General features: G+C 44.2%; 1 protein-coding gene across 12 annotated transcripts in view; it reads left to right on the plus strand.

Annotated features, from left to right (window-relative positions):
* The window catches only part of PIP5K1C (phosphatidylinositol-4-phosphate 5-kinase type 1 gamma), a 94,064-nt gene that overhangs the window by 48,307 nt on the left and 32,359 nt on the right, over positions 1 to 13,398 (plus strand). For 10 of the 12 annotated variants that reach the window (XR_015729215.1, XM_087875277.1, XM_087875088.1 and 7 more), the window contains 4 exons: positions 3,008 to 3,091; positions 7,169 to 7,217; positions 9,496 to 9,580; positions 13,148 to 13,309. Coding sequence is in view for 11 of the 12 variants with exons in the window: in XM_087875277.1 (XP_087731403.1) it covers positions 3,008 to 3,091; positions 7,169 to 7,217; positions 9,496 to 9,580; positions 13,148 to 13,309 (380 nt within the window). In the remaining variant the exon portion in view is untranslated. The remainder of the gene's footprint in view (positions 1 to 3,007; positions 3,092 to 7,168; positions 7,218 to 9,495; positions 9,581 to 13,147; positions 13,310 to 13,398) is intronic. The other 2 variants (XM_087875441.1, XM_087875345.1) reach the window with 1 other exon arrangement.

The raw sequence follows: 13,398 nt of genomic DNA on the forward strand, positions 1-13,398 counted from the left end.
TTTACAACTTTTCTTGCCGCATATGTTAAGTGAATCACTCTAGTTGTTAAATTAGTAGCACGGTTGTTAAGTGAATCTGGTTTCTCCGTTGGCTTTGCTTGTCAGAAGGTTGAAAAAGGGGGATCACATGCAACCCGACAACACTGCAAACGTCATAAATACGAGCCAGTTGCCAAATGTCTGAATTTTGATCACGTGACCACAGGGATGCTGTAACGGTCATAAGTGTGAAAAATAGTCCTACGTCACTTTTTTCAGTGCCATTGTAACTTCGAACGGCCATTAGCTGAATTGTGTAAATCAAGGACTACCTGTATATAATAAAATATTCAAATATAAAAACAGTATATTAAAGTGAAAAATGTAAAAGAGGCAACGATGATTTAACACTGTTAAAATTAATTGAAAGTAGGAAGGAAGGCTTTTAGGGCATCAATGATGGCAAACGTATGGCACACGTGCCAGAGATGGCACACAGACCCCTATCTGTGGGCACACGTGCCATCGCCAGCTGCTCTTCTGGTTTCCGGCACGGATGTGTGAGCCGGCCAGCTGGTCTTCACGGGCGCCAGAGCACTGGAAAATGTCCTGAAAACACGCCCCAAAAAGGCCAAAAACAGGCCGTTTTTCAGGTTGTTTTTCAGGCTGTTTTTCAGGCTGTTTCGGGCCTGAAAAACAGCCAAAAAACAGGCATGTGTGTGCCAGCCAGCTACTCTTCAGATTTCCGGTGGTTCAACGCGCACACATGCACGCACGTTCCGGTTTGGGCACTCGGTGCTGAAAAGATTCTCCATCATTGCTCTAGGGCTAGGCTCTCCACAAGAGGCCATGTAGCCATGGGGTTTTCTTTGCCATTAGTAACTTTTATTGGTTTATCAAAATATAAAATACAAAGAGAAATTCAGGAAGAGTGGGTGGGTGGGGGGAAATATATGGTGATAAGAGGGAAAGAGAAAGACACATAGCCATGTTTTGACTCCTTTTTGGAAGGCCAGGAATGGGGGGGGGGCTCATTGTGGGGGGTGGAGATTATTCCACAGGGTGAGGGCAATGGCAGAGAAGACTGTCATTTATAGTGGTTGCAGCATCTTGGGAACAAGGGATCTCCATTTGTGACCATCCCAGTTGGCTTCCAACGATCAAAGTGAATGAACGAAGCTGCGTTCGGCTTAACAACTGTGGCAAAAATTGGTCATGGTTACATGATGATTCAATTAACAACTGCATCGCTTAGTGGCAGACATTCAAGTCCCAATTGTGATTGTAAGTCAAGAATTACCCCTCTCACAACAGTGACTCTGGGCAGCATGCAAAGTTGAAAACCAGCAATTACAAAACAGAATACGGTCTGTCCTAGCAGAATTGTTCGTGCATAGTTTCATCATCACAACAATTTCTTAGTACATTCAGTGGGATTTTTTTTTAAAGCAAAGAAAATGATTCAGAACTGATTTATAAACACTCTCTTACTCTTATTTATTGATGCACACAATTACAAAATGTCTCTGCGTGTCACACATGCAGATCAAAAATGTGCCCTTGCATTATTCCATGGATGGACTGGTCTGTGTAGATTTTTGTAATAATTGCTCCCTTGGATTTAATTATACTTGATCGTGTGTGGGAGAGCGAGGAGAAGAAAGTAAGAGTGTATGTGCCTCTTGAGGCAATTCACACAGTTGGGAGACCATTTTAAGCATGCCTTAGAAACCCATTGTGTTTAGAGGAGTAGAAACGGCATTGCACCAGTGGTGAAATCTAAAAATTTTCGCCACCGGTTCTGTGGGCGTGGCTTGTTGGGAGGTCATGTGACTGGGTGGGCGTGGCCAACTCGACATCACTCACATCAAGGGGCTCCTCACCGGCCCCTCCCCTCCCAGCCACTTCTTGTCGTGAATGGCAGGAAAATGGGGAGGGGTCTGTCTCAAGTCTGTGCTCAGTCTGTGCTGAGATTGAGGAATGGACGACAGGCAAGAAAATCCCCTTTTTCCTGCCTTTCACGAAAACAGCTCCATTCCAGCTGCTTCCCCCGTCCCTCTCCCTCCTGGTGACTAAAGGGACAGGCTGCAGCAGCTCCTTTGTGAATGAAGGGAGAAAAGTCAGCATTCTCTCTGCTGCATTTAATGTTGAATTCTGTGGCAGAGGGAATGCTAACTTTTCTCCCTCCATTCAAAATGGAGCTGCTGCTCCCTTTATGGTCCCCCCCGGCCCCCTCCCTCCTGGGGACTACTTAAAGGGACAGGCTGCAGTAGCTCCGTTCTGAATGGAGGGAGAAAAGTCAGCATTCTCTCTGCTGCATTTAATGTTGAATTCTGCGGAATATCAAGTGGCTGGAAGAGGTGAGCGGCGACTGGCCGGAAGTGGGTGGGGCCAACGCGGGGTGATTACTACCGGTTCGGCGAACCAATGCCAATAATCCCTAGCGATTCACCCAGACCAGTCCGAACCGATCGGATTTCACCCCTGCATTGCACCCACTACCATTTATTTGTAACCTGCCTTTGTTATTTTTACAAATAGAATAGAATAGAATAACAGAGTTGGAAGGGACCTTGGAGGTCTTCATAGTCCAACCCCCTGCTTGCTTAGGCAGGAAATCCTACACCATTTCAGATAAATGGTTCTCCAACATCTTCTTAAAAATTTCCAGTGTTGGAGCACTCACAACTTCTGGAGGCAAGTTGTTCCACTGATTAATTAATAACTCAAGGTGGCAAACACAGCCAACACACCTTCCTCCTCCAATACACATTTCCCCCAGAAAAGCAACCCTGTGAGGTGAATTGAGCTGAGAGTGACTGGCCCAAGGTAACTGGCCTAAGGTCAGTTTCATGCCTTAGGCAGGACTAGAACTCACCATCTCCTGGTTATTGGCCCAAAGTCACCCCAGCCAGCTTTCATGGATAGAATTCACGTCTCCCGCTTTCTAGTCTTGACCACTAGACCAAAGTGGCTCTTACTTTAACTAAGCAAGTAGATATTAACTCTCTCTCCTTTGTGCTTTCAGAATGGGGGGAATTCCAGCAGTGAATGGCAAAGGAGAGCGTCTGCTACTGCATGTTGGGATCATCGATATCCTCCAGTCCTACAGGTTGGCGCTATCCCTGTTCCACTTTGAGAGCTCAGGACATTTTCTTTCTTTCTTTCTTTCTTTCTTTCTTTCTTTCTTTCTTTCTTTCTTTCTTTCTTTCTTTCTTTCTTCCTTCCTTCCTTCCTTCCTTCCTTCCTTCCTTCCTTCCTTCCTTCCTTCCTTCTCTTTCCTCCCTCCCTCCTTCCTTCTCTTTCTTCCTTCCTTCCCTTTCTTTCTTTCTTTCTTTCTTTCTTCCCTCCCTCCCTCCCTCCCTCCTCTTTCCTTCCTTCCTTCCTTCCTTCCTTCCTTTTTATATGCCGTCCATCTTGCTGACCTTAGTAAGTCTCATGAGATGTGTAACTTTCTGAGTTTCTGACTATTTATTTTATAAACAGTTGAAATATCAATTTGAACAAGAACATTTATTTATTTATTTATTTATTTATTTATTTATTTATTTATTTATTTATTTATTTATTTATTTATTTATTTATTTATTTATTTATTGTTTCGATTTATATGGCGCCCTTTCTCCGGAGACTCAGGGCGGCTTACAATGTGTTAAGCAACAGCCTTCATACTTTTGTATATACCTGTATATAGTAGGGCATTTTGCCCTCCCCCCCCTCCCCCCCCAGGCAGTGTTCTTTTTTTATACAAAGTCAGTTTATTGCCCCCACAATCCGGGTCCTCATTTTACCTACCTCGAAAGGATGGAAGGCTGAGTCAACCTTGATTAGAGGTGGTCCTTGACTAATAATGGTTCGTTTAGTGGTTGTTTAAAGTTTCAGTGGCTCTGGAAAAAAATGACATCCCGTCCTCACCCTTACAAGCGTTGCAGCATCCCCATGGTCACATGATCAAAATTCGGGCCCTCTAACTGGCATGTCTTTATGATGGCGGCAGGGTCCTAGGGTCATGTGGTCACCTTTGGCGGCTTTCCTAGCTGACATACGATTCACACAGGCTTTCTTTCTGCAATGAGTTTTAATGCCAAAAAATAGATGTTAAAATACAGAATCCGAAGAAGAGAGAATTTGAAAAATCAAGGTAGAAACTCTTTAGCTTTTGTTTATCACAGGTAGTCCTTGACTTGCAAACATTCATTTACTGCCCATTCAAAGTTACAGCGATACTAAAAAAGTGTCTTATGACCGTTTTTCATTCTTAAAACCATTGCAGCATCCATCCCATGGCCGGCCCTGGGATCAGAATTTGGCAGTTGGCATGTATTTATGACAGTTACAATATCCCGGGATCATGTGATCACCTTCTGTGATGGGGAAGTCAGATTCACTTTACAACCGTGTTACTAACTTCACAACTGCAGCGATTCAGTTAATCTGTGGCAAGAAAGGTTGTAAAATGGGGCAAGGCTCACTTAACAACTGCCTCGCTTAGCAACAGGAATGTTGAGCTCAACTGTGGTTGTCAGTCAAGGACCATCTGTACTAAGTGAAAAAAAATTAGAGTCTTTTTGAATCTTTTGAGTCTCTTTATTCTTTTCTATCAGGCACATTGTAAGAGACCCTGTTGAGTGAACTAGCTCTTTTTCTTTCCTTTTACACAATAGAATAACGTATTGCATTCCATCAAGCAATTTCCAATTTATCCAAATCCAGACATTATTACAATTTTGTTCCCTGTTTGGAAGAGAGGCTTGAGGGACAAATTGTTTTCTTCTGATGTTTGGAACGTTGCATCGTTTTCCTTAATGCCATCATCCATCAAAAGGAGCCTTTGGGGGGTTTTGATCACTGGGTCTCCTTTCCAACATCCTCTTAGCTATTCTATGATTAGCCTTTGATGCAAAGTCACTCGTCTGGAAGGGAATGTTCTTGCTGTGACTTTTCATTAGTCATGTTTGCAAAACTGCCGGCCATTCTTTTCCAGTCAATCATTAGTCATCTAGCACCAGTTAATCATAATAGAGGCTGGAATTCGCATCGTTAACTCATGATAGTTGTAAAATCAAAGCACCCACATGACTGTGTCCAATTTTATGACTTTCTTGCAGCAGTCGTTCAGTGAACACAGTGGTCGTTAAGGGAGCACCATGGTTGTTAATTGAATCTCTTTATTGCCATCAGTAGCCTCCCATCGACCAGTACGCTCCCACAGAGAGGGGCTCCTCAGGGTTCCGTCGGCCAAACAATGTCGGCTGGCGGCCCCCAGGGGGAGAGCCTTCTCTGTGGGGGCACCGACTGTCTGGAACGAGCTGCCCCCGGAGATACGGCGGATCCCGGATCTGCGCACTTTCCGCCGTGCCTTAAAGACGTTTTTGTTTCATCAAGCTGGGCTGACCTGACCATATTTTTTAAGTTGTTTTAATTTTAAATTGCTAAATTATGGGTTTTTTAATATGGGGGTGTTTTAACGGTGGGCCAAATTAATTTAATTGGTTTTTAATATTGTTTTAATTTTTGTATTTTCTGTATTTTATCTGCTGGCTGTTCACCACCCCGAGTCCTTCGGGAGAAGGGCAGTATAGAAAATAAATAATAATAGTAGAAGTAATCATCATCATCATCATCATCATCATCATCATCAATGTATTTCTATGGGTGCTTTTTGCCGGAAGTTGGCCAAAAAGGCGTAAATCAGCAGAAAAAGGTCATAAATCATGGTTACGTGACTGCGGAACACTGCGACCGGCCATTACGTTGAGCCAGTTGACAAGTTGAAATGCGGTCATGTGACTTCAGGGGATGTGCAGCCATTGGTACTCCAGAACTGGTTGTAAGTCAAGGACTACCAGTAAGAGCCGGATTCCACTCGAAATATGGAAAGTTTGACTAAGCTCTGTATTTCTTTCTATATTTCCTCTCATGGTAGTCCACGGTTGTTGTTGATGTTGTCCGCTCTCCAAGTTGTGTTTGACTCTTCATGGTCCATAACATAGCCATGTTATCTCCCACTGTAATTTATTTATTTATTATTTTATTTATTAGTTCGATTTATATGCCGCCCTTCTCCGGAGACTCAGAGCGGCCTACAATGGGTTAAGCAATAGCCTTCATACTTTTGTATATACCTGCTTAGTAGGGCTTTTGGCCCCCCATAAGTGGTGTTCTTTTTATACAAAGTCAGCTTATTGCCCCCACAAACTGGGTCCTCATTTTACCTACCTCAGAAGGATGGAAGACTGAGTCAACCTTGAGCCTGGTTATATCCTCCTATCCAAAAGAAGGGGACGGCAGAGGATGAGATGGTTAGAGAGGGACATCGACACAATGAACATGAATTTGGCCCCTCTGTCCTCCACTGTTTGAGTCTGCCCAAATTCATGTTCATTGTGTCGATGTCCCTCTCTAACCATCTCATCCTCTGCCGTCCCCTTCTTTTGACTTCCATCTTTCCCAACATCCGAGCCTTTTCCATAGGGTTGTCGAAATACAGGTAGTCCTCAACTTACGATCACAGTTGAGCCCCCAAAAATTATGTTGCTAAGTGAGAAAATTTGTAAAATCAATTTTGACCCATTTTACGACTTTTCTTGACGCAATTTGTTAAGTGAATCACTGCAGCTGTTAAGGTAGCAACACGGTTGTTAAGTGAATCTGGTTTCCCCATTGCTTGTCAGAAGGTTGCAAAAGGAGGATCATGTGACTCTGGGACACTGCAACCGTCATAAATATGAGTCAGTTGTCAAGCATCTTCATGTAAATCACGTGACCACGGGGATGCTGCAACGGTCTTAAGTGTGAAAAATGGTCATAAGTCACTTTTTTTTCAGTGATGTCGTAATTTCGAACAGTCACTAAATGGACTGCTGTAAATCAAGGACCACCTGTATATGGATCTTGGTAGTCCACGGACTTCCCCTAATCCTGCTCAACTTTATCCTTCTCTCTCTGACTTCCTTGGTAGAGATCAGAGAGGTGTGAAGTCCAGTTAAAAGTGCAGTTGAAATCCTTCCCATTTTATATGCGCAACACACACAAGTGAGTGGAACTTAGATTGCGTCATTATGGCTGTCAACTTGACTTTTTTTGACCACACTCTGAGTGCACCCAGAGCAATGACTGGCGTTTGGCCCTGTTTTTATTTGGTTCTTCCATTTCCCCTCTCAATCCTTTGCTTGTCTGTTCCTTCCAGATTAATCAAGAAACTGGAGCATACGTGGAAAGCTCTCGTCCATGATGGGGTAAGTTTGAACCCAACTGAATGGTAGCAGATGATGGTTCCACATTGTCCTCAGTTCTGCTGCCCCCCAAAGGGAACTAGCAGAGGAAATTAATCTACCCATAATAAAGAAGATGTAAACCAGTGATTCTCACCCTTTTGTTCACCACGGACTCCCTTTAAATACCTTTCATGGTCCCAAGACTTACCGTATATTTCGGACTATAAGACGCACCAAGATTTTGAAGAGGTAAACAAGGGGGAAAAAATGTTTTTCCCCTCCCAGGCCCCCAAGAGCACTCTGCAGGCCTCCCAAACCCTCTGTGCGTTCCGTTTTTGCAAAAAATGGCCTGTTTTGGCGAAAATGGGACTTGTGGGGTGGAGTTTCGGGAGGCCAAAAATGGCTGTATTCGGTGTATAAGAGCACCAACATTTCCACCCTCTTTTTGGGGGGGGGAAGTGTGTCTTATACTCCGAAAAGTACGGTAACTCAAGATTTAAATCATAACATTTCTTCAAGCCTTCGCAGAACCCTTGTGAGGACATTGTGGCCCCCAGGGGTCTGCAGACCACAGGTTGAGAACCACTGGTGTAAACAGTTATGGGGCACTTGTGTTTTGTAATTCTCAGTGTACCGTAACAGACGATACGTTCAGACAACATATCAGTCCATAATCATGGCTTATTGATTGAAAACTGTCTTAAGCCGTACAGCTAGGAAACAGCTATTCAAGGTTTCATAGACTCAGAATCGTAGCAGGGACTATAAGGATCATCTAGTCCAACTCTCTGCAAACATTCAATTCAAATGTATAGAATCCTGGAGTTGGAAGTGATCCCAAAGATCATCTAGTCCAGCCATAGGCAGGAAAGGCAATTAAACTACCGTTGAAAATTAGCTCTCCGTGCTCTTTTTAATTACCTCCACAGTTTTATTTATTTTATTTATTTTATCATATTTGTATACCACCCTACTCCCAGAGGACTCAGGGCGGTGAACAGCCAAGATAAAAATACAAAGAACATACAAAAGTTAAAAACTATTAAAAACAGATTGAATAATTTGGGCTCAAAAAACAAATTTAAGACATCCAATTTATCTAAAAACATTTAAAACCCAATTTAAAAGGGAGAGTTAGGCCAGACCAGCCTGTTGGAATAAAAACGTTTTTAGGGCGCGGCGGAAGATGCGTAAGTCTTGGATCCTCCGTATCTCCGGGGGGAGCTCGTTCCAGATGGCAGGTGCCCCCACAGAGAAGGCTCTCCCCCTGGGGGCCGCCAGTCGACATTGTTTGGCTGATGGCACCCTGAGGAGCCCCTCTCTATGAGAGCGAACTGGTCAGTGAGAGGCTACTGGTGGCAGAAGGCAGTCTCGTAAGTACCCTGGTCCTGAGCCATGGAGCGCTCTAAAGGTGGTAACCAAAACCTTGAAGCGCACCCGGAAGACCACTGGGAGCCAGTGCAGCTCGCGCAGGAGGGGGGTCACATGGGAGCGCCACATCGCTCCCATAACCACCCGCGCGGCCGCATTCTGGAGAATCTATACCCTCTGCATACAGACCGTTCCACTTGTGTACGTTCCATTTGGTTTAAGCTTACTGTGTGGGTTACAGAATGTCTCTGCACACAACTGCAGAGACCTTCTTGTCTCCTTATAGAAATTAGATTTGTGCTCTTGGCTATTCCTGAAAGCAGGGCCCGGGGGCTGGATCTGGCCCACGGGGTGCTTAGATCTTGTCCATGGGGCTGCCCTGGAAACAGCAAAGAAATGGCCCATGGTGCCTCTGCCAGCGAAAACGGAGCTCAGGAGGGCTGCAGGCGGCCATCCCGAACTCTGTTTTCGCTGGCAGAAGGTTGCAGGAGGCCGTCGCAGGCAAAAAACAGAGCTCGGGAGCCCGTTTTTGCTGGCAGAGCGCTCTGGGCACCACAGAGTGACGAGCCATGCCCACCCTGGCCACACCACCCTCCAGGTCAAACACAACCCTGATGCGGCCTTCAATGAAATCTAGTTTGACACCCCTGCCTTAAAGCCTTTTTCTTCTAGCTTCTGGTTGAACTTGGGAAAAGGTGGATCTCCCTTAGGAGGGGCTTAAACATGGCTACTTTAATGAGCAACAGAAAGGTGCAGTGTTTGCTTGGAATAATTTTCAAAACGTCCATAGTCCACATTTATATTCTAGTATACTGATACCATTTTTTTAATGAATCCTGAAGTCCGATTTTTTTTTTTCCAGAGCCATGGTTTTGTAACGCATGACATTTTTACAAAAACCTTTTTTCCCCCTTTCCTGTTTTCCTAGGACACGGTGTCAGTCCACAGGCCCAGCTTCTACGCAGAAAGGTTCTTCAAATTTATGACCAATACGGTGTTCAGGAAAAGCTCTTGTAAGTGTCGACTGCTTTCATTGGAGACATTAACAATGTTATTGGGGGTCGAAGGTGCTTGCTGGTTAAAAGAGCACCTGTAGGCAGCTATGGAGAGAACAACCTTGGAGGAACTACCCAGAAGGGGTTAAGATAACAGCAGATGTAGAAGTGGGCCTTGACCCCATGAAAGAGGGAAAGCATTAAAAAGAGGCTCAGATAGATTCTCCCTGACTCCCTGGCAAGATCCTGTCTCAATAAACTATATGATCTGCCAACATTTATGGCTAACGTAACTGTGAGTTCACTAAAGGGCCAAACGCCACTTAAAATCAGTGTATGCATATATAGAAGTAATCCTTGACTTACAACTATTTGTTTAGTGGCCATTCAAAGTTACAACGGCACACAAAAAATGACTTCTGACCATTTTTCACACTTATGACCGTTGCACGTTGCAGCATGCTTATGGTCACACGATCAAAATTTGGTCTGGCCACTGGTTCCTATTTATGACGGTTGCAGTTGTCCTGGGGTTATGTGATCCCATTTTGTGACCGTCTGATGAGTAAAATCAGTGGGGAAGCCAGATTCACTTAACAACCGTGTTACTTACTTCACAAAGACAGTGATTCCCTTAACTGTGGTAAGAAAGATAGTAAAATGGAGCAAAATTCATTTAACAAATGTCTCACTTAGCAACAGAACTGTTTGGCTCAATTGTGGACATAAGTCGAGGACTACCTATATAGTATCGCTACAGATAGTCCTCAGTTTACGACCACAATTTCAGAAACCAAAGTTTTCCTTGCTAAGCATGGCAGGTGTTTAAGTGAGTTTTGCCTCATTTTACATTTTTTGCTACAGTTCTTAAGTGAGTCATGCCATTTATCAAATCTGGCTTCCCCCATCAATCTTCCTTGTCAGAAGCCAGTTGAGAAGGTTACAGATGGTGATCACATGACCATGGGACAGTGCAACTATCATAAATATGTGCCAGTCGCCAAGCGCCCGAATTTTGATCACGTGGCCATTGGGATGCTTCAACGGTTGTGAGCAGGGGTGGGATTCAGCCAGTTCAGATCAGTTCAGGCGAACCAGATGTTAATTTTAATTTGGTTCTCTGAACCGGTTCTTCCAAGGAATGGCTGACCCCGCCCACCGTGCCCCTCCCCTCCCAGGAGTCGCCACACGGCCCGTTTTGGATGACAGGTAAGTGCAGGGTGCTTGTGGAGGCTCTGGGAGGGCAAAAATCAGGCCTATCAGAAGTCCGGAAACAGGCCTATTTCCAGCCTCCGGAGCCCAGGGGAGGCAGTTTTCACCCTCCTGCAGGCTCTAGAAAAGCCTACGGAGCCTGGGGAGGGTGAAAAGCCACCACCACCCCCGGCTGTGGTGCAGGAGGCCGAATAGGCCACACCCCCATGGCCACACCCACCCAGCAACCGGGCAGGGAAATGGTTGCTGAAATTTTTCAATCCCACCTCTGGTTGTGAGTGTGAAAAATGGTCATAAGTCATTTTTTTCCATGCCGTTGTAACTTCAAATGTTCACTAAAGGAATGGTTGTAAATTGAAGACAGTCTGTATAGTCTTTCTGTGAAGTTGGTTTCTTTATCTTGCTTACCTTGTAGGGTTGACAGTACCATATAAAGATCAGGCAATTTCCTGCCTGTCTTTTGGGGGACTGGAATTTCTCCCTCATCCCCTTTCTAAATCTGTTACATGTCATCCACTTTTAGCAAGTGCCTCATTTAGTAACCACTTGCACTTAACGACAGTTATGAAAAAAAATTAACTTTGCAACGAATACTCACATTTACAAATCTTTATTATGTCTACAAAGCAAAGGAAAGTTGAAGCAAGATAAGCACAGTTGCACTCAGTGAGTGCTTTGCTTAATGACCAAATAATGAGTCATTAAATTGTGATCACTAAATGAGGACGACTTGTTGTACCTACATCGTCCCCCTTTGAAGCAGCACAAACATAGCATAATTATTCTTCCCTCCTCCTCATGTTGTGTTCGTTCTTTGCCACAATCGCAGAGTGGCTGACTAGCTAGAAAATTAGATTAGCAAGATAGAAAGGGTCAGCAACAATTTGATTCCAGTGATCTAATTCAGGGGTCTCCAACCATGGCAACTTTAAGACCTGTGGACTTCAACTCCCAGAATTCCTCAGACAGCCTGAGTTGGGAGTTGAAGTCCACAGGTCTTAAAGTTGCCAAGGTTGGAGACCCCTGATCTAATTAACTTCTGGATTTTTCTGATCCATTCTTTGCCCAGAGTTGAGATCCACCCATTGAATTATCAAGGGCGATAAAATTTTGGTTCCTGGCCTACCTACCATCCACCTGTTGCCTATCCTTATTTTATGGGTACCCTTTTGCTAACAAGAATATAGGGAGCGTCTTTCTGTCAAGCCCAAGAATTTGTTCATTTCTTCCACGCTGTTTTCCTCTGGCTCACAGTGGTTTTTTTGGCATAAAGAGCTTTTCGTGGCATTTATTAGAATAGAATAGAATAACAGAGTTAGAAGGGACCTTGGAAGTCTTCTAGTCCAACCCCCTGCTTAGGCAGGAAACCCTGCACAACTTCAGACAAATGATTGTCCAGTCTCTTCTTAAAAACTTCCAATGTTTGAGCATTCACAACTTTTGGGGGCAAGTTGTTCCACTGATTAATTGTTCTAACTGTCAGGAAATTTCTACTTAGTTCTAAATTGCTTCTCTCCTTGATTAGTTTCCATCCATTGCTTCTTGTCCTGCCCTTGGGTATTAAATTTCGAACTCTCTCCAGAATTTAACAGTGAATTACACGAGGCTGTTCTAGGAATACGTCAGGAGCCCGAACCTGAGACATTTTATACACAAATTACCATACCTAGAGACATACATAAACTGCAGTGAAGGGAAAAAATGAATTTTCTCATTTTAGCAGAAAAATAATTATCTTTTAAAACAAGGGTCTATAAATCTCCAAGTTGGTTTTTCTCAACCTTGGCTGGGGAATTCTGGGAATTTTTTTTTTAAATTTGATTTATATGCCGCCCTTCTCCAGAGACTCAGGGCGGCTTATAATGCGCTAAGCAATAGCCTTCATTCTTTTGTATATTTATACAAAGTCAGCTTATTGCCCCCACAACTGGGTCCTCAATTTATCTACCTTAGAAAGGATGGAAGGCTGAGTCAACCTTGAGCCTTGGCGAGATTCGAACCTGCAGTAATTGCAGGCAGCTGGTCTTAATTAACCATCTTAATAACATGGTGCCTTAGACCACTGTACTACCAAGGCTCTTGAAGTCCACACATCACAAAGTTGCCAAGGTTGAGAAACGCTTCTCCAGGTATAAAGCTTTCAATACAAAAAAGAGACTTAGTTGCCGAACAGGTGATAATTAATAGGTGGCCTACTAATTTGGTCCCAAGGCTCTTAAATTTCTCAGGAGAAAAGATGCCGGTTATTTTCAGGGGAGCAGTGAGTGGGCTTTCTCTTCTAACGGAACCTCCTTGCTTTTATTTTATTTTTTTTCTCTTTGACCTCTTCTGCGACACTTGTCATTGCTCTAAACCCCTCGCTCTTCTCTGCAGCCCTGAAAGCATCTCCCTCAAAGAAAGGACGGAGTGCCTTGTTAGCCGTTAAGCCATCCGGCCCAATGGCTGCGTTCTCTGCCAGCCAGATTCCTTCGGAGAAGGACGAAGTGCAGTATGACCTCCGGGGAGCCAGGAGTTACCCCACCTTAGATGACGAAGGTATTGTGGGTCACTCAGGGCCTTGCTTCTGATTCCCCTGGAGCTGCTTCTAAGGCCCAGTACAAGCTTTTCCCCATCCTGACCTCCTT

This window comes from Pantherophis guttatus, chromosome 1 (assembly GCF_059756535.1).
Source record: "Pantherophis guttatus breed Tessera chromosome 1, ASM5975653v1, whole genome shotgun sequence".
Lineage (NCBI taxonomy): Eukaryota > Metazoa > Chordata > Lepidosauria > Squamata > Colubridae > Pantherophis > Pantherophis guttatus.